At 43.5% G+C, this 24,202-nt stretch overlaps 1 protein-coding gene across 1 annotated transcript in view; it reads left to right on the top strand.

Moving 5' to 3' along the window:
- Positions 1 to 211: 211 nt before the first annotated feature.
- The window catches only part of TSC22D1 (TSC22 domain family member 1), a 77,771-nt gene continuing 53,780 nt past the window's right edge, over positions 212 to 24,202 (top strand). Inside the window, exons 1-2 of the mRNA XM_032188857.1 lie at positions 212 to 298; positions 818 to 3,648. Of these exons, the coding sequence (XP_032044748.1) occupies positions 851 to 3,648 (2,798 nt within the window). The 5' untranslated portion in view covers positions 212 to 298; positions 818 to 850. The remainder of the gene's footprint in view (positions 299 to 817; positions 3,649 to 24,202) is intronic.

Below are 24,202 nucleotides of genomic sequence, written 5' to 3'. Positions count from 1 at the left end.
AGGAGGCGGAGGGGGAAGGAAGAGGGAGCGGAGCCGAGCGGAGCCTCCCCCGGAGGCAGCCAGACACGGAGGGAGGGCAGAGCGGCTGCCCGCCCGCCCGCCTGCCTCCCTCCCTCCCTCCCTCCCTGCTCTCCTCGCCGGGCTGCCGCTTTTCTTCCCTCCTCCTCCTCCTCCTCCTCCTCCTCCTGCTGCTGCTGCTGCTGCTGCCGTCTCTCGGCTCCCCAAAATGATTCAGCTCCATGGCTGCCACTGACGGGGATGGCCCTGCCCGGCTCTGCCTGCCGCTGCCGCCGGTCCCGTACGTATCCGCGCCTTCCTCCTCCTCCTCCTCCTCTTCCTCCCCTGGCCGCAGGCAGGGCCGGAGGGGCGGTTCTGCCGGTTGCCGGCTTCCATGAGGGGAAGGGGAAAGGGAAGGGGCTCGGCCGGGCTGAGGCGGGCATCGCCTCCCCTCGCCGGAGGGGCCGGGGGAGGTCGGTGGTGGTGGTGGTGGTGGTGGGATGGGATTTGGGGGGGTGTGAGGGGGTCCTGAGGGGGTAAAAGGGGTGTGGGGGGGTTGGGGAGTGTCACATCCAGGGCTGGTGCTCGCCCCCTCCCTGTGCAGGAGGAGAGGGGGAGGAGAGCGGCGGTGCTGAGGCGGCTCAGCCCCTGCGCTGCGGGTGGTGGTGGGGGAATGGGGGGTATAGGGGGGGTTATAGGGGGGTCCGTGCGGGGTCTGCGCCCTGCCGCCCAGCTAACTGTGCGTGTGTCTGTCTGTCTGTCTGTCTCTCTCCGTGCCGGGGGACCGCGCTCTTAAAATCCGCCCGATACAATGCACCAGCCTGACTCAGCCGCAGACATTAGTGCTAGGAAGATGGCGCACCCGGCGATGTTTCCTAGAAGGGGCAGCAGCAGTAGCAGCGGCAGCAGCTGCGTTACGGCTCCCACTGCACCAGGTACCGGCGGCGGGAGCGCTGCCCTCTCCGCCGAGGATTATCAGCCGCCCTTGCTGGTCCAGCCGCCGCCTCCATCTCCTGCAGCATCGGCGGCGGCGGCGGGTCCACAGCCGACACCCCCTCCTCCACAAAGCCTGAACCTCCTCTCGCAGTCTCAGCTCCAGCCACAGCCTCTCGCGCAGGCTGGAGCTCAGATGAAGAAGAAAAGTGGCTTCCAGATTACCAGCGTGACCCCTGCTCAAATATCGGCTAGCATGAGCTCTAATAACAGCATAGCCGAAGACACCGAAAGCTACGATGACCTGGATGAGTCCCACACTGAAGACCTGTCCTCTTCAGAAATCTTGGATGTTTCTTTATCCAGGGCCACTGACTTGGGAGAACCCGAGAGGAGCTCCTCTGAAGAGACTTTAAATAACTTCCAGGAGGCAGAGACTCCTGGGGCTGTTTCTCCAAACCAGCCTCATCTTCCTCAGCAGCACCCTTCTCTGCCTCATCACCCGCAGCAGGGCGTCGTGATCAACGGAAGCGTTCACCCCCATCATGTTCACCACCACCATCATCTTCACCACCACCACCACGGACACCATCATCCATCGCATCCTGGGGTGGGCAGTGCCCCGATTTCTGGAGGACCGCCACCCAGTCCGTTGTTTAGAAAACTATCCACAACTGGAAGCTCTGACAATGTTATAGCAACCGCACCGGGTTCTGCTGCATCATCCACTGGTTCCCCCGCATCTGTCGCGTCTAATATCCGCACTACGAGTACTCCTGGCAATCTAGGTGTAAGTCCTGCTTCTGGAACTAGTACCTTAAATAATATGGGCGGTGGTAGCTCTAGCGTGGCAAGCAGCGTGCTTGGTACTATAAATTTAAGCAACATCACAAGTACTGGTAATGTAAATGCTTTGTCTGGAACTAGCAGCAATGTTAATGTGAATATCTTGAGTGGTGTTGGCAATGGTACGAGTGCTTCCTCTAGTGTCATTAACAATGTTACTAATCCAACTGCAGGGATGGCAGTGGGATCAAGCCAGCAGCAGCCTGCATCTGGCACGTCAAGGTTTAGAGTTGTAAAATTAGATTCTAGTTCCGAACCTTTCAAAAAAGGTCGATGGACATGCACTGAGTTCTATGATAAAGAAAACACTGCTGCAGTTGCAGAAGGAGTAGCAGTAAACAAAGCAGTAGAGACAATAAAACAAAACCCGCTCGAAGTGACTTCTGAAAGGGAGAGCACCAGTGGGAGTTCTGTTAGCAGCAATGTAAGCACACTGAGTCACTATACAGAAAGTGTGGGAAGTGGAGAAATGGGAGCACCTACTGTGGTACAGCAGCAAGCGTTTCAAGGTGTGGGTCCGCAGCAGATGGATTTTAGCAGCGCTGCTCCTCCGGCAATTCCAGCAGCGAGTATACCACAGAGTGTTTCTCAATCCCAGCTTGCACAAGTCCAGCTGCATTCTCAAGAGGTAAACTACCCGCAGCAGAAGCCAGGGGTCCAGCCTGCCGCGCAGCCCACTCTCGCCACTGTTCCTGGGGTTCAGCCGGCCCCGGTTAACATCCTGGGTGTGACCCCGGCACTGGGCCACCAGCAGCCTGCCATGCAGGGCATGGCCCAGCAGCAGCTGCCGTACCCGCAGCCGGCGCAGCCCGTGCAGACGCTGCCGGTTGTGCAGCAGCAGCAGCTGCAGTACGCAGGAGGACAGCAGCAGCAGCAGCAGCAACAAACGGTTCCTCCGCCGATGGCCGCAGCTCACGTCAAGCCGGTGAACCAAAACTCTGTTCCGGGGGCCATGCCGGAGTACATCCAGCACCAGCAGATCCTCCAGCCCCCGGCGCCTGCCATGCAGCCCAGTTCCTCCGCGGTAGGAGCGGGGCCGCCGGTTCCCGTGGCCCAGGCCCAGGGCATGCAGCCTGCGGTCCAAGCTCACCCCGCTGCCGCCCCGGCCCCGCCGGTGGCGCACGCTCCGGCGGCTCAGATGCTGAGCGTCGGGCAGCAAGGAAGCGTGGCCGCCGTGGTGCAGCCGGCGCCTGCTGCCAACCAAATGCCGCCTCCCGGCATGCCGTCGGCGGCTGCTCCTCCGTCTTCGCAAGTGGTGCAGCCTGTGCAGGCGGGGATAATGCAGCCGGGGTTACAGGCCGGCGCTTCGGGCCTTCCCCAGCAAATGGTGATGGCTCAGCAAAACACTTTGCTGCCCGTGCAGCCGCAGGCGCAAGCGGTGGAGTCGGTGGTGCAAGGAATGAGCGGCCAGCAGCTGCCTGCAGTTAGCCCTATACCTTCCGCTAGTACTGTTCCTGCGCCGAGTCAAGCTGCTTCGGCCGTGCCTCCTGGCATTCCTTCTGCCTCTATAGGTTTGGGACAGCCCCAGAACATGGCTCAGGCTTCGGCCGTGCCGAACGGGAGCGTTAGCCAGCCTCCCTTGCTACCGACGAGTATAGGGATGCCGGTGGCACAGAGTGTGCCGCAGCAGATACCGCTGAGCTCTGCCCAGTTCCCCGCACAATCGCTGGCCCAGTCGGTCGTGAGCCAGATGGAGGACGGCAGGCGCCCCACGGAACCTTCCCTCGTTGGTTTACCTCAAGCTGCCAGCGGCGAGAGCGGCGTCGGAGCCCCCGCCGACGGCACCAGCAGCAGCGCGCCGCCCTCCGCTTCCCTCTTCCCGCTGAAGGTGCTGCCGCTGACGACGCCCCTCGTAGATGGTGAGGACGAGAGGTAAGGCCTGGAACTTTCTTCCAAAGGTGCAGCCCAGGGTTCGAGCACAGCTCTGTGCCCGGCTGTGCTGTGAGGTGAAGCGGCGCGGGGTTTTTGTCTGAAAATCGCGTTTCTCGGGTCCCAGCGTGTGGAGGTGCGAGATGAAAATGCTTGTTTTTCTCGTGAGGGGGTGGCTTGTATTGATTATGCTCCGAAACTACTGCGTGGGTAAATTGTGTTTAACAGTCTGTGACAGTGTGTATGTTCCCATTGTATAGAGGAAGACAAAAGAATACGGCGGAATGTGGGTACGCTGGTGGTGATTGTAGTTTAGATTATTTATTATGCTGAAATAATTAATATTTATTCTTCGGCGGATGACTTTTCCTCCACAAGCCTAGACTTCATCCTGCCTCAGCTTCTCTTTTCAAGTGTTGCCTTCACTCAGGTTGAACCAGTTGCGAGGCTGCGGTGTGTATATATAGAAGCCTTCTCTTTGACAGCCAAGAGATGCTTTAGGCAAATGAGTCTGGTGGGAAAAGGGAGATTCAGCAACGCTGTTGTGGCTCCTCAAATTGAACTCGGGGCACTTTTGGTCTTGGTGGTTTTGCTTCAAAGCAGCAATCCTTTGTGGGAGCCGCTCAGGCCTGTGGAGGGGCAGCGAGCCTTTGAGTCTGGTGCACCTATTTTGTGCAGAGTAATAAGCTACACGGTCTCCCACCTCCACTTTTTTCAAAGAAATGAAGGCTGCTTGGTCTTAATGGTGTGTGCTTGTGAATATTCTCGTTTCTTGGTGCGTGCAAAGAAGCTGGGTCAGTTGCAGAAGGCCCTTGCGTGCTCAGGGTAAAGTGATCTTCCCAGCGGTTTTACAGTGCAATTGTTTAATGTTCATTATGTCTGGAAATTCCTAATTATTGAGGACCTCTGGTGATACGCATTTAGAAACGGACCGGAAGACTGTGGTGGTTTCCCAAGGAACTTCTTGGCTAAGAAGAACCGATGCTAGTGGGAGAAGTAGATAACTTCAAAATAAATAACCTACCTTGAAAATGGGGAGAGGGCAGAAAAGAGCACTGGTAAAGAAAAGCTGAGACTTGAGGTGAGAGACACAACACCAAATATTTACAAGGTGGGGATGGGAGGCAGGAAATAAGAGAAATATCAGTGGCCAAACTCTATTTTAAAAAAAAAAAAAAAAAAAAAAAAGGTTGCTGGGAGAGGTTGGCTGCTTAATATTGAAAATACTAACTCTATCAGCAGTCCCTGATTATGTTGATCATGAGGTGTTGACTGTCTTCATGGCTTTCATCACATCTTTCTAAGATGCCAGGGAGCTATAATGAGTAGCAGCTTGTCTTCGAGGAGTGCTGGGAGACAAGTTCCAACACTGGTTCATTTTGATCGTGTTTTTTAGTCGATAAATACGTGAAGGTGGTAGAAGACAGATGGAGGTGTTCAAGCTCGCAGTGTCACCACTGTAGCTACTAGCAGGTGATTTTCTCAAACTTTTTATTTGCTTTTCCTTCCTTCAATCTTTCTAAACTCGGACACTGATCCTGTTTTTTTTTTTTTTTTTTTTTAACCAACCAATTGGGGAAAAAAAAAAAAACCACCCTAAGCTTTCAGGAGATCCTAGCTAAGTTAGAGAATTTTAAGCTCATTGATACCCGGTGTTTTGGAAAATCACGTCTAGCACGTGATTGTACCCTGATTTTAAGAGCATATGTTAGCTGTTTGTCATGATTGGTAGCTTTTCCCAGCATGTTTAAATCCCTCAGGGTAACAATAGCCAGAAATGCCTCCTTCCTCTGTTATTTGGCCAGCTAAAGATCATATCCTTTCTTCTCCCATGCACGTTGTGTCTTTGTTCTATCTGTCGTCTCCAGGTAGCCTATACTTTTGTTCAGCTGCAGTTGGAAAATCATTCAGATGCTTTACACAGAGCAGGATGTGACTCTGTTAAATGGAGACCAAAAATAATTGTGTGTTCTGCATGGCAGCGGAGATCAGTTTGCTCGGGTAACTTCTGGTGGAGCTTCTGCCTGTAAAACTGGAAACTTGGTGAGATGGCTTCTGCTCCTGCTCCAGGGAGGCTCAGGGCAAGCACCGAATTGTCTTGACCATGGAATTTCTTCTGGTCTGGAGCTCAGAGCTTGTCACTCCCTACAGGTAGCACAGGACGTGCTGTTACCCTCTGGCTCCTCATTTACTTCTCTGGTTATTGAATGTCTTTAACTAGAGTACTCTTGAGAGTTTTTTTTTTTGCCTGTTTGTCAGATTATTCCCTATTTTACAGCAGGTAAAGGGGTAGTGTGTTGTAAGTGTACGTAAACATTAAAGGAAGAGATGCACAATAAATAAATACCTGTAAGTGCGTGCATATAAAATCCTGGTTGCTCCCTCTCCCTCGTGCACCCATACATCTCATTTAAAATTATATCAATACATCCCTAGTGGTTCTAAACCTGACAAGGGAGAAGGTAGGGGAGGCAAGCAGGCAGGCGCTGACATAATTGGGCCAGTGAAGAAGCTGTAAAATTCCATGTAGTGTGCCTTTGAAGAAACATCTGACCTATGTAATACCTCGTTTAGATTAACTCCCAGCTTTCGTTAAACCTGCGTATAGTTGTGCTTAAAGACATCCCGGTATCTTTAAGCCTTCAGCTCTCGTTTTTAGGATGCTGTTTGCAGTTCTTTTGATGCCTGCTATCAGGGCATGGCCTTTTAAATAAAGGCAGCGTGGGGCGTATCTGCTTTGAAAACAGCAACCTTTATTTCCCTGGTATGGATCAGGTTTTTTAATCACCGGTGCGACTCAAAGAGATATTAAAAATGATCTCCTTGGCAGAATGTCATATGGAAAATTAATTTACAAACTTTATTAAAGAGGATACAAATAATGCAGTCAGGTTCTGTATTTATAATAATAAATTCTTCCGACTAATATTTCTTCAGCCTGTCAGGTATGCCATAAGATGTTTACCTGTTGGTAGACTTCTCTTCTGATATTTCAATCTACAAAAATGCCAGCCAGGTTTTTGGATGTTATATTATGTTTTGATTAGTTTGAACCATGGTATGAGTCCATTTTAATATATGATTCTCACAGAGTTACTCCCTTAAATTTGCAGTGGTTACCTCAATGTATTCAGTTCTGGTACTGAATTCTCTCCATTTTAGACATTGGTCTTTTCAGCTCAGTATTTCATCTCTGGAACTGTAGAAGAGGATTTTTTATTTTGATGCTTCTGAAACCTTTAAGTATTGAAAACATGTTTATATTGCAGCAAGTTCTTTTGAGTATTTATACTTAGTGTTGCAAAATATATCAATTTTACATCTTTATAGACAATGCTTTATTATGTTGTAGGCATTTGCAGTAAGAATTCGCACAGATGGATATAAATCTTCCAATTCAGCAGTAATTTAAACAAAAAACTAGAAATGAATGCATTTATGCCATTTCTAAGGGCTATTGTAAATTAATTTCAGAAACTGAATTTGAGTACCCGTTACTCAAAAGCAGATTTTATGAATGAAAGATGAGAGAACTAATAACTGTCTCCCTGTCCTTGACGTTTCCTGTGGAGTTGCTTTCATTCTTTCATCTGATGCAAGTTGTTTTCACCTGCTTGTGCGTTTCATCTAGCAGTGGAGCAAAAGAGGAAGGAGGAAGAGATGCTAAACGCATAAAATTGGCATAGATATTTGAAGTATTCTTTATTAGCTGACAATCTCTCCTGTAATTCTCTTTTTAAGAGAATTTTTTAGTAGAAGACATCTTTACAGCAGAACAGACAGCAAAAGGCATTCTTGGAGGAAATGTTCTCTATACCGTATCTGTTCTGGCCTGCTAAATCTTTGGAGCAACTGGGATTTTAAAGCTGAACATGAGAATTGAAAGACCTGTGAACTGAATTTTAAGAATCTCTAGTAGTAGTAACTAGTAGTGGTTTGTAAAGGGAGGGTACACTCTGGAAACTGGATGAGGTTTCATACACACAAGTAGGAAGGTTGGTCAGGTTTTTACAGATGCAGCTGGGTTCTTGCTGAAGCTTTTGGTAGGCAGCATGAATGAACATACTGAAGCACAAGTGGAAGTTTCGATTAAATGCTATTTTTAATGCAATAACTGCTTTTTTGCATGATGTTTAGAGTTAACATGGACTTCTTCATTTGCTGTGAAGATTGCTTCTGCATATTTGAGCAAAAGGAGGAAGGTAACCTTTAGAAGATGCTTCACAACAAAGCGTTTATGGTGGCTCAGCATGGATTTATGGTTGTTATTTTTTTTTAGGTGCAGCCTGGTGGCAGTGTCACCGTCTTCCATTATCCAGAGGCTAAGCTTGCTTTAGAGTCATGTCATTTAAAAATGACACCACTCGAATTCCTGGATATTGACTTTTTAAAAAGTCTGTTCATATTTTCAATTTGGCTATTTATGGAACTTGGGAAAAAAAAAAGTTACCCTCCTTGTTAATGACAGATTGTGCGAGCGAAGAGTACTTTGGCGAAGAAAATGCCGTTACTGCTGTGTGGTGCTGGCAAGTTCAGCTTCTTTTTTCATCTGAGGGAATAAAATGCCCTAGCACTGGCAGAATTGACTCTGTTGGTTCTCTGCTCAAACGAAGGAGGAGGAATTGAGGGTCTGCACCTCTTGTGTCTGCTGGCCAGCTGTAGGCACAAGGGTGCTGCTCTCCTCTGTGTCTGCAGCAGCTTTGGTCCACCGTAACTCGTCAGCTGAGTTCTGTGCCACTGGGCCTGTGGTTATCCCAAACCACATTTTGGGATAGTTAGCACATTTCTCCCTGGGTAATGACAGCAGCTGCTTTGCCAGCACCGTGGAGTTGCAGTAAGGGTGAACTCAATGCAGGCAAAAAGTTTTGGTATCTGTTTGGATGGACCTCTTCCTGCTGTCTCCCTTTTGGGGATGTGTTTTCTGCATGCTTGGTGTTGTGTCCTTTAAAGACAGGAAGAGCAGACGGGTTTTAATGGGATTTCCAGCAAATGTTCATTAGCACTATGGTTTTGGCTGCTCTTTGGGATCGGCAGCGTATAAGCAGGCTAAATATCTGCGGGTGTGAAAACCAATGAACAAAAGGTGAAGTGTTCAGTGCTGAAAAGCACTCGTTGCTTTCTCAGGATTTGCATTCCTTAAGCGACAGGCTGAACTGGAAATTGGGATCTGCCAGTCAGTCTGTACTGGGAGTGAAGTGGTTCAACCTCCACCAGTCGCCATGGCCTAAGTAATGCCACAGCAGAGCAATGCCTGTGATGCTCCCTGGTAAGCAAAATCACATGAATGGGGGTGGGAGGGAGACATTAAAATGTAGCTTGCTTAAACACAAGTAGAAAGACACGTGGATAGCACGCCTATGCTATGGAGAGAGCTATAATAACGTTCTTGGCATGACTTCTTTGGAATAGTTTGTGATCTGGGTCTGCAGTTCAGTGTAGGTAAAGCATAAGAATTGAAAAAGAATGCTCTGTCTTTGTTCTCATTGATTTTTATGCCCTCGTTCTCTTCTCTTCTTGATTAATTTATGAGAATGAAATGTGCTGTGTGTGTAATATGTATTTAGGTGAACAAATACTGGTAACTGCTTAAAAATGGGCCTCTACCTGTCATTTACTGCACTTGAGCCACCAAAAGCAATGATATTAAGCAAAAGCATGTTTTACAGAGCACAAATCATGGGCAAGATTATTAAGTAAATTATTTCATGGTAACAATCACTGTAAATAAGGAACTAGTTCATTGTCAGCGTGATTGTACAAGAAACCATAACCGAAAGGTAAGATGGAAAGACCTCTTGAGTGACTGGAGATACCCCTCGGTTTATTTTAGCCTGTTCTAAAACACTTACAGAGTTAGGAATTGAATGATGGAAACACAGTGTAATTACTATAATATGGCATCAAACCAGGGCATCTTGTCCTTACGGTTTTGCTGTCTTAGAGAAATTTAACTCTTGGTCTGCACTGGGGAATTAGCTAACAAAGATACTACTTATGCTGTAGTCAGTTGTGGGGTAGAAGCCCTTATCAGCCCATTTTGGTGCAAGCTTCCAAACACCTGGTGTGAATTAGCAGTGTTTGAAGCAGGATTTGCTTTGTGGTGCAGCCCTGTGCAGAAGTCTCCATCTTCTATTGAAGCCAGACTTCACTGAGAGAGATCGAGCAGTTCCTGGTGTTCGACAGGCAGAGATTGCCTGTCAACCCTAATGATCCTATACATGCAAATGTGAGATTCTTGCCATGATATTCAGGCTGTTTTATCATTGTTAGCTACCTTGTGGACTAAACTAAACGACTTGTTGGTACCTACTAAATGAGGGTTTCTCACTTTGGTGCTGTGCAGAGATTAAGAATGACTCATCACAGCTGAAACACAGCATTGTGCTTTAAGAGCTGAACCCCTTCAGTTTTATGGAAATATTTATACTTGCATCCTAACTCACAAACACTTGATTAGGTAGTGGGACTCTTTAGGCTTACTTACCACTTTTCTCTGAGCAAACACTTTCAATTTTTGTATTTCAGATGTGACTCACGATTTTTTTTTCCTACTCCACAGCCTTTAACATCGTGGTTTTGACTTCATCTAAGCTGTTTTAATGCTATCGGTAATTTAACCTTTTATTGGGCAGTTAGTAACTCACTTAGTGTGGTGTGTGCCTTTATGGGATTTTAACATGTTTTTTCTTTAAGTGTTTATTGTACTGCTACGAGGTGCATGCTGTTGATGAGACTTCAGGTATCGAGTACTTCTGACAGTCAGGATGTATGGCTAAATATTGCAGGCATTCAAGCTTGAAGTTCTCATCCCTGTTTCTATTTTTTTTCTTGCAGTTCAGGGCCAGCAATAGTCCAGAAGAGTCGGAGTGATTTTTCTTTGTCCAGCGTAGAGCTGTTACCTAAACAAACTGCTCTCTGTTTTAACCTTCCTTGCTGGGGGTTACAGGTATTGTACAGGCTGCAGTGGTGCAGGATTCGGAAAGTGCATTAGAAGAATAAAGTAGGAAGTAGAGCAGTTTGAGGTTTTCATTATCACCAGGGATTAGGAATTTAACACTTTCTGAGAAGCTGACTGTAATCCACGAAGCACAACAAATGTGGGTACCGTTGATGTTTGTTTTTCTCAGGGAAATTCTCAGAAAACTGCTTCATATTTATCTTAATAAAATGAGGGATGTCTTGGCTATCTGTTCTATATTCATCGTATTCTCATCTATATTGCAAAATTACACTTAGAATTTGCAAAAAGAGCCACAGGAAGATCTCCTGGAGGTTTAGGCTTAACTGAAAGATAGGAATGGATCTGTTAAAAAGATGGAGCTGCTATTTCTAGTAAGGAACTGGAAATCTGATACTGACTGGAAGTTGTTTGGAGGGAGTTTTCGAGCGTGCTGTTAAATGTGCTAAACCGCTTGGCCAGGCAGATTGTTTGAGCTTGTGTGCGAGTTGTCCAGCCTTCTTTCTGTTGTTGGGGTTTAAATTAGCGTGGATGTCCAGCAGCAACTTCTCAGGACTCTGGTTTCTTCACGTGTAATGCAATTTTGGACTTCTGCAGCAGTTGCTTAAGCAACAGCGTGAAAGTGCTGCGCTAAGTGTTAGGGACAGGACTTAAAGCAGCTGAAAATGCAGATGGGCATTCAGCAATAGTTTTAGTGTTTTCATGCCTTAAATAATAGCTCCTTAGGAAAAAATATATACTGTAATGTAGCTCTGAAAGGTGAGTTATGTAGGTAAGGTGCTGTTAGCATGTGCTCATTTCTGTATCCTGAGCCTTACGCTTGCTTCATTCCTATAAGATCTGAAGGTGCAAACTCTGTGTAGCTTATATTGTTTTTTTTCCAAGCATTGATTTTTTTAAATCTATAATCAACTGTCTTGGGTCACTGGCAGTGCTCGTTATTGGTACCAAACATTAAATTTCAGTGCTGATGTACCTAGTCAGCAGCCTGGTCGTTCGGTGTCACGCTGTGGAGCTTGGTGCTTGGTACCTGTGATGAGTTTTGTGCTTGGTTTAGGAATGGCTTTTTCCATTACATCTCTGTAAACAAATGCATGCTATAGAAATACCTTTTAATGTGCTTCCAGTGACTCCCCATGCACTGGAGAGGGATGAAATCCCTGTCAAGATGAGGGAGAACTTTGACGCTTTTAAGCTTCCCCTGACCTTCCCTTCACCCAGCTCTGTCACAGTTGTGTTTGGATGGAAGAGAGATGATTGCTGGCGGTCATAACTTACATGCAAGAGATCAGTTCAAAACTTAACCATGCTAAGCTCGTGTTTCTAAATATTTAGAGCTCTTACAGCTAATAAAGAGTGTGACAAAGCCCAATAACTCATGTATGGTTGTTTGGACTGCTCTTGTGACTGCAGTTTAGAAATCTCTCTCTTCAAAGAAGATGAAACAAAAACTTCTCAGGCAGGGTTTAAATTATACATGACTTGTTTGGCATGTATTGCAACTGAATTGGGATCAGTTTAGGCAAAAAATTAGCTTCTGTCGATTTTCCTGAGAGATTATTTTCAGCTGGGTAGCTTTATTGGATGTGTGTGTACACAACAGTCTCATAACATGTTGGTGTATCATGTGAAAAGGCTCTTATTTCCCTGAGGAAGTCAGTTGGTAGTACCATTAATTTAAGGAGGTATTAATTGTCGCTGTCCCTTGATGTCACTTGGATCCTCACGAACTCCGAGCATCTCTGAAATCCAGCAAGGAAGGATTCTGCAGTAGTAATTAGTTTATATTCGGCATTATGGCTTATGCTGCAAGCTGTTTAGTGAAAATCTTGACCTGACCTTAACTTGAAATGTTAGAACTTTTTTTTTTGATTCATTTTTTTGGTCTAAAAATTCTGAATGCTGCTTATCTGAACACATATGTGTGTCTATTTCTATGTGTATGAGAATATATAAACCTCTTTTAAAGGAAGAAACCCACAAAAACTTCTGGTGAGCAGTTGCTGCTGTTGGTGTTTCGCTTCTTGCATCCATACAAAAATAAGACCAAGTGAAAATAAAAATAAAATGAACCATGAGTTAATATTTTAAGCACTTGTTAAATAATTTACCGTACCACTCAAATGAATTTAAGGTATAAACGCACCTCTTTAATCTATTGAATGAGGTTATTATGTTAAGAATGGATCAGCGCGTTGTGCTGCCAAGGGTTTCTTTAGTAGGCCTAATATCCTAAATTAGGTGAAATGGCAAGTTACTCATAAGTGCCCAGGGAATGGGGCAGGATGTGCATGTGCTTCCATGCTCTGTTCTTTCTTTCCAAGTTTTTAGGGCTTTTTCCAGCTCCGTGCCGGCTTGTAAAGGAGGAGTTCCCGAGCATGGATTTCATTGGAGAGAGAGGAGGGAGTAAAAGAAGTGTGAAATGTTTATGATGGTGGTTTTTTGGTTTTCTTCTGTCTCTTCTTAGAGGGGAAAGGGATTTCAGTCGGCGTGAAATGGTGTCAGGCCTGTGTGTGTTCGAGCCAAGCGTTCGCAGTTGCTGGCAATGCAGCCTCTTAGAGGAGGGAGGGATGGTAGCCAAAGGGCCTAGGCAGGAGTTGGGGTTCTGCTTTCCCTGCCTTATAACCAAGAGCAGGGATATGATGATCCTAAAAGACTTGCTGTCTGATTCCTGTGTTATTTCTGAAATGATTTTAAGATAGCACTCCTTCAAAAGATGCAAAATTTAACAACTTTTCAGTGGTTTATGGAAAAACAGCAGCGAGGCAAGACAGTAATCTGTATATTCCTGTGGATGTGCATCCTGGTGGGAACGAAGGAGGCTCTACAAGGCTGCTGCACCAAAACCTGAGTCACCATTTTGTCATGAAAGCATGGGTTGGCCTCTTCTCTGGGGTTTCTCGGAGATTTCTCTGGGGATGTGTGTATTCTTAGTGCCGCTTGCTTGTGCTGGGGCACAGCGACGTAATTGAGCAGTCTTTTTATTTCACTGGAAATTAACATGTAAATGGCAGCTGATGACTTGCATGAGGATATTTTCGGCTTCTGAAGAATACTGAGATCTGTGGAAGTGGGGAAAATAAATATTAACATTGTTCCAGCAGACAGTTGTGGCTAGCAGCAGTTATCTTCTTTGCGTTTGTCTGGCTGTGAGAATCTGCTCGCCGAGAATCTTTAATGTGCATATTTGCTGTCAAAACGCTTAAAATACTTTAAACATGGAATTTTAGTGCCTGTGAAGCTATTGGATGAAAGTGTTTTCTCCGAAGGTGTCACAAACAGCTCTCCAAAGAATTTTTAAAGGGACATTGAAATTCTGCTGTAAGTGTTCATACGTATTTTCACATAGACTGCGTTGAGGCTTACTAAACTAAACAATGTTTAAGAAAGCCATGCAACCTTCCATCTTGGTAACTTTTAATTGAAGAAATGTAAAATGAAGCTATTTATTATGTTTTTAAAATTATTTTTAGGAGATCCTTCTTATTCCAGCCTCTAAACAAGGTAGTCTAAACTACCCTTGATATTTCAGGAACATAAAAATATGAGTATCTATTGTAGTGTGTGTGTATAATATATAGTAGTAGTAGTACAACTATATATATCTCTATATAGTGTATTATCTACATTTATATACCTTCATTCTTAAAATGTACAGCAATAAATACACTGGATATTGGGATATCTCTGTTAAATGGCCTGTGTATGTTATATTCAAATATAGACTGAAGATCAATATAAGACACAGTTATTCAAAATCCCAGACATCTTTTCTTTCTTACTTCACTTTGGTTTTTAAAAATACCTATAATTCACTGAAATTATAGGTACTCTTTTAAAATTGCCTTCCTAAAAAGGAACAGTCACGCAGGTTGCGTTTGTCTGATAATACGGCCGTGTAGCTTTGCACAGTTTGGCACGGACAGCTTGACACCAAGGTCTGTGTTCAGAAATGTTCAAATACAAGTTTTAATCTTCTGTAGTGAATCGTAGGATGTGTATGTAGATCTTTTCTTGCTGGAACTTCTTCAGTTGTGCCAGTTCTGCTAAGAACTTTTGCTTTCCTGAACACCCGTCTTAGAATGTAAGTGTAATGGAAAGTCATATTTCATGAACTTTTATCTTCGTGGAAATGTCAAGATGGGCAAAGAAATAGTAAAAATAACTTCTGATTAATTTTTTTCCAAAATATCTGCATTTTCAGTTAGAAAATTAGGAGTCTGTACATCAGGATATACTTGCACTGAAGTTATTTTATAGCTTAATAGTATTTTTTCTGTAGTGCTTTATATGCCAAATATAATTTTAACTTCTTAATACACTTTATCCTAAGATATAATGAAATTATTTGTCCCTGTGCAGGATACTTTCAGTGTGACTGGCAAACGCTGGATATTTCAACTTCTGCTTATCAGTTGTTTGTTTACAGCCACTGGCGTATGTCATCTGCCTCTAATGAAGACGGGCGATTAAAAAAAATAAATTCTGGGAAGGTTTCGTTTCAGAAATAAGAGTTAGAAAAAGTAATTACCATAGGTAGTCTGGTCTGCCTAAAGTGACCACAAAAGAAATGCCCCAAACATAATTGCTGGTAAAAGTAAGTAGCCTTTTTTCTTCATGAAAGCAAATCTAGCCCTGGCTAAATACTATTTAATTACAGTGTCTGTCAGGGAATGTGACCAATTCCTGTGAGACTGTCCTTGGATAGTAACAAAGGTTGTTTTAAATCTCAGATGGGGAAGTAATGGTTTGAAATGCAGTTCCTCAAAAGCTAGGCAGGTTTTGTCTGTAAGTATGTTAGTGGGTTGAATTAAGATTGCACAGACATGGACCGTGAAACGTGGAAATTAAGGCAGCCTCTTGCATCTTGGCTTTTCTGAAAACTGAAACTAGTCACTCTTGGTGACTAGAGTCACTCTTATTTAACCAGAAGTCTTTTGTCCTCTCCTCTTAGAGTAGGCTTGCTTGCTCTGAACCTTTGAAAACAAAAACTGAGTTAAAGTTAAGACCTGTGGTGTTGCTGTAGCCTTTAGTAGGACATTGTAGAATTCAGTTAGTGTTGCATTTTTTTTAATGACTAAGTATGATCTACTGGGATTAGAACGAGTTCAAAAAGAAATGGCAAAGTAATACCTAAAACAAGAAACACAAATCTCTAAAGCTGAATGGTAAACCTCCATCTGGCTGCTGGTTGAGGCAATGACTCAGAAGGAGCCTAAAGCTATAACACACATACTTATTTTGTATTTTAGGTTATAAGTGAACACTAGTTTCAATCAAGATCTGGTACCAGTAAATGTACAAGTAAATGTATTATTTTCTGAGACAGGTTACTCATAGCTTCCTTCTGCAGCAGCTTCTGAAGTACCTGGCACTGGCATTTGTTGAAGACAGGATACTTCTTCACGCTTGTTTTTAAACTTTTGTTGAGAATGGTTTTGAAGTATGATGGCAGGAGAGGGAACTGATGGAGTCAAATGGAAAAAGAGGTACAGAAATAGGCCATACCCCAAACTGTTTATGGAAGTGTGAGTGATCACAATCGATCACATGGGCTGCTAAAAGCTGGAAAGCCAAGATGTGTCGCTTCATGGAATAACAGAAGTTGAGAGGTAGGGAAAGCTGTAATTCCTGCCATGTTCTTTCAAAACGTAGCTCAAATTAAGATGTCACGTAAGCACAAAGCAAGATATTTACAGTGCCATTAACAACAAAAACATTCATTCACAATCGTTATTTTTCAGGAAGCTGTTCTCGTGCTTGAAAAATGTAATGGTCAGCACAGCAATGGCTTAAAATAGCCCTTTGGATGCTACAGCACTGACATTAGAGCCCCATTGGCAAACGTCCAAGAGCAATGTAAAAGAAGAAGAAAAATGCTTTATGTGTTAAACTTGGTTTCATAAAGCAGCTTCTGATGTTGAGTTTTGCTAACGTTTTGAAATTGTTTGCCTACTTCACAAAGCTACTACGAAGTTTAAAACCCTGTGAAGAGTCTCTTTGTAGAAACAGTTCTTACAGGCCACACAAAAATAACTCTGTTACAGGAGGGCATGTGGGGTGCCTAACTGCGCTGAAGTGAAGGGGTAGCTGCACCTGTAGGGTCAAAAGAAACAAGCTTCAGCAGTTGCATGTTTCTGTTTTCCCTACGTGCATGTTTTGCAAATGCTTGGTTGCCTTATCAGCATACACTGTAGGCCTTTCCAGGCAAATTCATCTTTTCATAAATGTGTGTGGTGGTTATGTGATAGAGCCGAGCAATGCCATTTGTCCCTTGCCACGCAGCAGGAGGAGGGGAATCCTTCAGCAGCCTCCTTTCTTGCTCCTACCCAAGACATGCTTGGTAGTTATACGTTCCCCCACGGGAGGAGAGAAGCCTTTTCTTATGATATCCACTCTTAAAGCTTCTGTGAACAACTCCATTAGCTGTTGCTAATGAATAAATGAGTAGCAAGCATTAAAAATTACCAGGCTCTTAATTTTACTGCTGCCTGAGAAGGTCTCTGAATAAAAGATGTGAAATGCTTCCCCTCCCAGTTCTGGCAGGTGAGTGCTGGTACCAAAGCTGCTGAGAACTGTCTTTGCAGTAAAAAACAAACAAAAAAAAAAGGACAGTACAGCTCCACTTGATTCACAACTGCATGGTTATTGTTGGAACTGGAGCACTAATAGTCATTTTGAGAATCTGTGAGATCTGATACAGCTTCATCGAAGCTCTTCCTCATCACGGTGCTGCTTCTCTCAAATGCAGCTCTGCTCTTCCATGCAGGAAGATACAGATGTCCTTGTTATGCTTTATTCTAGCCAGTATCACCGAGGAGGAATTGGACTTCAGTAATAACTTCTGAAACACGTTTTTCAGGAGTTGCAAATTTCTAGAGCTGCTGGTGTTATCAGATGCTCTGCAGATCAGCAAGATGTCAGAGGTCACTAAACCCTAGAGGAGACAAGTAATCTACTTAAGCTTTTTATGACTTTATTTAGAACACCTAGCTACATTGAAAATAGCTTTCTTTCCATTGTGTTGTATTTATTTTAATCCATTCAGCAGTCGTTCTGGGCAAATAATGTTCTGCTTAATGCATTTGTGCCTGAACGAGGCCTGAATGTGCTCCCTAAGGAAGTACTATTATGGTGAGGTCTTGAGTCAGAACCTGGGTTAAGATGAGCCCTTAAGTCTGCCGTTCCCTCCTTGTATTGTGGCTCTCTGCTGCATATTAGTAGTGTATTGGATTATACCTCTCCCAGGAATCCTTCTTCATAAACTGGAGGAGTTTGCAGACTTCTCAGGAGATGTATTTGGTGTTTGGAGAAGGTGCTTGATTCAATTTTAATGCAGTGGGGTGTGGGTTATACAAAGACATTGCAGTTACTTTGCACGTTAGCAGTAAAATGAATAATAAATTGAGAAATACTGGAAGCCTAATGATCTTGTTTTAAATATAAAAACTTGAAAACTTTTTTTTTTAAAAAAAGAAATTTTTAAATTAATTCCAGTTACTAAAGCCAGTAAATTGTTGTAACGTTTTCTAAGTATCAAAACCAAAACATTTGAAATGTTCCCTGCTAGCTGCACCATTGGGTAGTGGTGAAGGGAAATAATATGTATGGCTTAAAATTAAAAAGCATTCTTACCTTAAAAGTGTTATATCCTAACTTTTCAATAACATATTCAAGAATTTATGAATGCTAACTAAAGCTGTTAACCAAGTGTTCTATTTGCAGCTCACTGTTGAGGAAATTTATTTCTTTCTCCTGCTGGAGGAAGAAAATAGTCTCAAAATTTACATCATGTTCTGTAGGTGATGTAAAATACTGTTATGGGAATGGTAAAGTGAGGCAGGTAATTTTAGAGTTTCGAATATCTTCTCAGGACAATGGAAGTGAAGGTGGTGAAGGGTCTCGAGAACAAGTCCTGTGAGGAGCAGCTGAAGGAGCTGGGCTTCTTTCTCCTGGAGAAAAGGAGGCTGGGGGAGACCTCATTGCTCTTTGCAGCTGCCTCAAAGGAGGATGCAGCAAGGTAGGGCTTGGTGTCTTCTCCCAAGCAACAAACAGGACAAGAGGAAATGGCCTCAGTTTGCTCCAGGGGAGGTTTAGGTTGGATATTAGGAAAAATTTCATTGAAGGGGATGTGAGGGGTTGGCACAGGGAAGTGGCTGAGTCACCATCCCTGGAGGCACTGAAAAGATGCAGAGATGTGGTGCTTAGGGACATGGCTTAGTGGTAGACATGGCAGTGCTAGGTTAACGGTTGGATGTGATGATCATGGAGGTCTTTTCCAGCCTAAATGATTCTATAATTCTGTTCTATGAATTTAAATAGAAATAAGTAACCGTAATTCTTAGGCTAGTGCTTATGACTTGCTTGCATCTCCAGGAAGAGTGACAGATGTGAACACGAGACTTTCCTGCAAGATAAACCAGGCGCGAAGGACTGGGGAGAAGGATGCAAGAAATTTATGAACTTGTATGTGGCTTTACTCTCAAGAAACTGTACGTGACCCCTTTTTGTCTAGTACAAGTTTGCTTATCTCTGTAAAACATCCTAGGAGAAGTCTGAAGACGTCCAAGAGTAATAATGGGCCAAACTATTTCAAGTACTTCTTAAAGCACAGGATCAGTTGCTGCCACCTGTAGCCAAGTGATTCTGTAGGACCCTGTCTGCTGGGCTGGATAAGTTTATACACCTCATTAGGCTAATTACCCAGCGCCAATAACTTTAATAGGTGGCTTTTGCAGCAAGTCCTTTTGCACAGTTGGTTACAATTTCATCAGATAGCACTGCTGGAAGCAGGCAGTACTGGAGACGGATGGGGTACTATTCCTGCTGGGTGAGGATTTAAGGCAAGTTGCTCCGGATACACTTCTCAGATGTAAGTTGTTGAAGTGTTGGCTCTGTTCTGCCTTTGAGAAGAATTGTCACAACTGTTTACATTTGGGAAACGATTGTGCTGTTGTAGGCTTGAGACTAAGGGAAGAAAATGATGAAGGATTGCAGTTTCTAGAATCTGGGTCTTTAAATGTTTTGGTTCGGTTAAATGGTACGGCTTAGGTATTTTTTAAAAACTATATATCAGAATGATGCAGAAGCTCTTTTAAAGAAAAAAGATGGGTATGTCAGTAGAATGATGATGGAGACAGAGCTAAGAGGAAAAAATAAGGAAGCCAGATCAGCTCAGAGCATAATTCTTACTGTGTAAAGACCTTTGAAAACAGTGATTTCTGATGTCGGTGCCCTCCAAGAATGTAAAGGGAAATAGAAGCAATTTTATATCACGTGGCTGCGCTGGAAAACTTGCTACTCCTGCAAGTATGTGACTTAATTTAAAGAATAGACTGGTGAGGTTCAGAAGCTTTAGGAGTAATCGGATGGAGAAGTGTAGAAGTAGAATTTCAGTGATTGAATTAGTACGTGTATTACTCAGGGTGTGAGGCTGAAACGCAAATTTTTTGGGGATTGTTTGAAACTTATGTGGAAAACATGAGCTGTTCTGAGGACTGTTGAACCTGATTCAGGTTATTGTGTACAGCGTTTTCTGTTTTGGTTTGGACCATCTGATCTCCCATATTATTTAAGCTTTTCAGCTGCTGCACAAAAGAGCCTTACATCATGGTCCAGCATCAAAACAAGCTGTTAAATTCTTTGTTTGCGCTAACAGTTTTTGGCCTTTCAAGTATAATATAATTGATTCAAATAATTAGCTATGTAAAAAACCCTACTTAATTAAAATCCCAGCACCTGAGGTTTAACGCACAAAAGCCTGGGTTGGAAAAGGAGATCAACAAACAAATCTGTGGCTGAACTTTTTAATCGATCTTTGATCGTTCTTGCAATCCTGCATAAATTCGGGAAGAGGATTGTTGGCATATTTGGGGTTTATGATAGGACGGTTATTTCTGTGCTGTGTCTAGGCAGGAGGAATTTCAAGGACTCTGACAAACGCTTATTATTTCCAGTTATGTGGAACCCATTTTTCTACGGAGGAAAAGGAAGAGTGATGTAGCCAGGGAAGAATTTTCTACTGGAATTCGCTCGTAGCTAATTCATTGAGATTTGGTACTGCAACTGCTTATTTATGGTTTTGCTTTTGACTAAGGGAAAGTTAACGGAAAGGGAGAGAATGTGAATTGCTATAATTTAACACTGAGTTGATTATATTTGTTCTTTAAACCCCTTGCTTACCTTTTGCACCAGTGAACCACAGAAACAGGAATTTGGATGTCTTTCCCTCGAGGCTCCTCATTTTTTTCACAATTTTGACTCCTTTATGAGTAGTTTCTCATTACTATTCACTCTACATTTAGTTAACAGTTACGGATATAAAAAGCTTGTGTTAAAAATGAAGATTTTAGTAATGTAGCTCTAGCTTAAATCGTACATGTAAAGAGCTTTCATTGAAGTCAGTGGGATTATTCACGAGTCATATTACAGTTCTGTGTTTACAGTATCATGTTTTCTCTGTCATTGATGTGGCTATTAGTTTATAGAAGCTAAAACAGACTTCACAACATTGTCTCCAAGTCTTTGATGTATGCTTAAAGCGTGATGATACATGATACGAAAACATAACATAAAATGCTCATGCTAATTTCAGTTGTTGGCCCGGTTTAAATAAATCACTGTCTTTAAAGGGTCCCGAGTGACTCTAAATGTTTACTTAACATCTAGGGAGGAGCGATTTAGTAATATTTGTGTAACTCGTTTAATTCTGCTTATGGGTTTGAGTTGATAGTAATTAAAAACACAACACTTGAGCATGATGCATTATTATTAATAGTCGGGCTTCAAGAGGGGTTACCTTACTTGCTTCCTGTTCTCTTTTTAGTTTATTTAGTAGTCATGGTATGTACTCATTAAAAATAAGGTATCCTGAGCCATCCTGATGAAATTCACCTGAAACCAATAAAAAATAGTGTCCATGAATATTTCTCACTATCTTTGCTCTTTATGGAGCTGGCTCTTTGAAGCTTCAGCTCACGCTTCTCATGTCTTCTGGTGTTTCCTGGGTTAAGTCACACTGATAGATAAAAAGGTTCAGACACTGTCTGGAGCTGTCTCTTGGCTCTCTAGCTTCAAAACAAGTAGTTATCAATTAAAGTTACTGATAAGCTTCAGGTTTGTATTAGCTGGAGAAGGAGTTAGTTTTCACTATGCATTTTACACCCTTGAAATTAAAGCTGTGAGGTGCAGGCTTTTTGTGTGCTGCCCTGGTTTTGCCGTACGTGGATTTTTAATTAAGAATCAACAATAGCCTTTTCCCATCAGTTAAGGTACAGCATATTGCCTGGAAGGGGTTCTCAACAAATAGAAAAAGGCTTCCCCTCAATTGGGAAATACCAAGTTGTGACACATCTATAAACAAGAAAGTTTACCCATTTGATAATGAGGTGTCCGAGTGATACGGTAAAGAGAGTTCCCTTATACAAATGGCCTTGTGGCAGGTGGTGCTCTGCTGTGAGTGGGGTTGTTCCTGTAAAGACAAGATAAATGCACATCTTCAGTGGGCAGGAGGAGGGGATGTTGGGGAGAGGTGGCTAGCTCCCAGCCCTGCTTATTTCCATCTCAGGAGTAGTACCCTGCAATGTCTTGCAGCTTATTTTTCCCTTTGCAGCTTATTATTTCTTCCTGCTAGCTGACCCTGCTGTGCCATCCCTTCCAATCTCAGCGATGTGGTGATCCTGTGATAAATTCAGTAGGTGTGGAAAATGTAGTATTTTCTCTGAGAAGTGCATGGTGCTGGCGTTGGTTATTATTGGTAATTGAGTTGACTATTCTTAGTCTGAGAGAGAGAGAAAGCATCTAGCTTTCTGTAAACCAAGCTCTCTTGAAGGACTATGAGGAAACCTAGAGTTTATTCTGCTATCTCTCTGATGCTTGCCTGTTTGACCCTTTGTATCCTTCGAGCCATGTCATGCCCCCCTTCTGGCTCCTTCAGTCCTGGAATCCACAGCGCAGTCAGCAAAGCTGTCCTGAGCTCAGCGCCTTGGGATTTCTAACGGGTTTTTATGCTGACTTTTTGGGGGAGGCAGCTGGGGGCGGGGTGGGGAAGAAGAGCCTTGGTTTTATTTTTTTTTTTGCATTCCAAATTCCTTTTCCCTGATGCTTACAGAGGAGAGAACAGAAGCCTGAAGTCGAGCTCCGTAAAGTATGACAGTGTTGAAGGGGAACCTGTTGGCCTGGCTCTGTCTGTGTGCCAGTTCTGTGTTTTTTTTTTTTGTTTTTTTTTTTTTGTTTTTTTTTTGTTTTTTTTTTTTTTTTTCCCTTTGCGGTATGCTGTTACCCTGCTGCTTCAGGCAGCAGCCTGCAAGTTTCTGGACAGCTGTCAGCCCGTGCAGACACTGAGATTCCTCCTAGGTAGGTGAGAGTCAGGAGCAGAGAGGCAGATCCTTTGGAATTCATCTAGGTAAGCCCTAGGGTGACCACTAGACCCTAAAATAGGGTATTTTAGCCCTACTGATTTCAGATATTCTAGCATCAGAAGCCTCTGTTCATCGCTTTCCTCCTTTTGTATCTCCTCCACTTGCAGAGAATGTGGCATAACTGGGTGCAAATGACATGCTCAGACTTCAGTTACACCAGTAATTCAGAACTTGTTAGTTTTTTGTGGTTTCGCTTTGGCCAGTGAGCAGACCAGAGTGGGTGTATTGGAGCCAAGAAAATGGCATATGCTGTTGAGTCCTTGTTCAAACTATTTCTTTGCCTGTTTGTTAAATTGCTAAATGCCTTTGGCAGGTAACTCAAGGCAAAACAAAGGTGGAGGAGTTGGCAACTGCATGCCTCTTCATACACCCTGTCTAGAGCCTGACTACCTCTTCATGAGCTCCTGGGAAGCTTTTAGAAAATGCCTGAATGCTAAATATTAAAACAGGAGAGAGCAGGTAACTGAACCGGACCCTGTGTTTTGGGGTCTCCCGATAGCACTGTGACAGCAGGAGTTTCACAAATGATAAGCTTGGTTTTCCATAATTTCTTTTTGAGATATCAGTGTTATGGATGAGGAATCTCTTAAACTTCAGTCCTGAGACTCCCAAATTCTTTTCACGATGAATTCTTCTTTTCATTGATACCATCATTCATGCAGCCTAATGTAGTAAAATGGAAGTTAAACAAAGCTGACAGAACTTCTTAGTGTATTTAGAAGGATAAATTTAATATTAGCTGCTTTCCTGTCAAGCACAACAGTCACTGCTTTTAATAAACCTTTCTGCTAGTTGATGTTGCTGCGTGAAATTAGAATGGCTCTGAAATATTTGGCAAGTAGGACGATGTTGAACAAACTACACTTGAAGGTTTTTTTTGGAAACCAAAACATCGAGGCTTGCATCAGGTCATGAAAGAAAAGCTGAATTGTGCTTCAAAATAGCATAGCTGATGCAATATTCAGGTTAATGTTCAAGCCTAAGTGTTATAGCCATAACGTGGCCGCTGGTCCTGCAAAGGGCTTAATAAATGCAGAAAGTTAGGTCGGCTCTTGCAGCGTTCAAGTCAGGGAGGTTGAGCCAGTGGCTCTGCTACAGGGGGAGTGTGGGATGTAGGAAGCAAAGCTAAAAGATTTGACTTCCATCTATCTGTTTTCCCCCCTCCCCAGGTGATTTTGTT

Source organism: Aythya fuligula, chromosome 1, assembly GCF_009819795.1.
Source record: "Aythya fuligula isolate bAytFul2 chromosome 1, bAytFul2.pri, whole genome shotgun sequence".
Classification (NCBI taxonomy): Eukaryota; Metazoa; Chordata; class Aves; order Anseriformes; family Anatidae; genus Aythya; species Aythya fuligula.
Note: the sequence above shows the minus strand (reverse complement) of the source record. Positions and strands in the feature narration are given on the sequence as shown.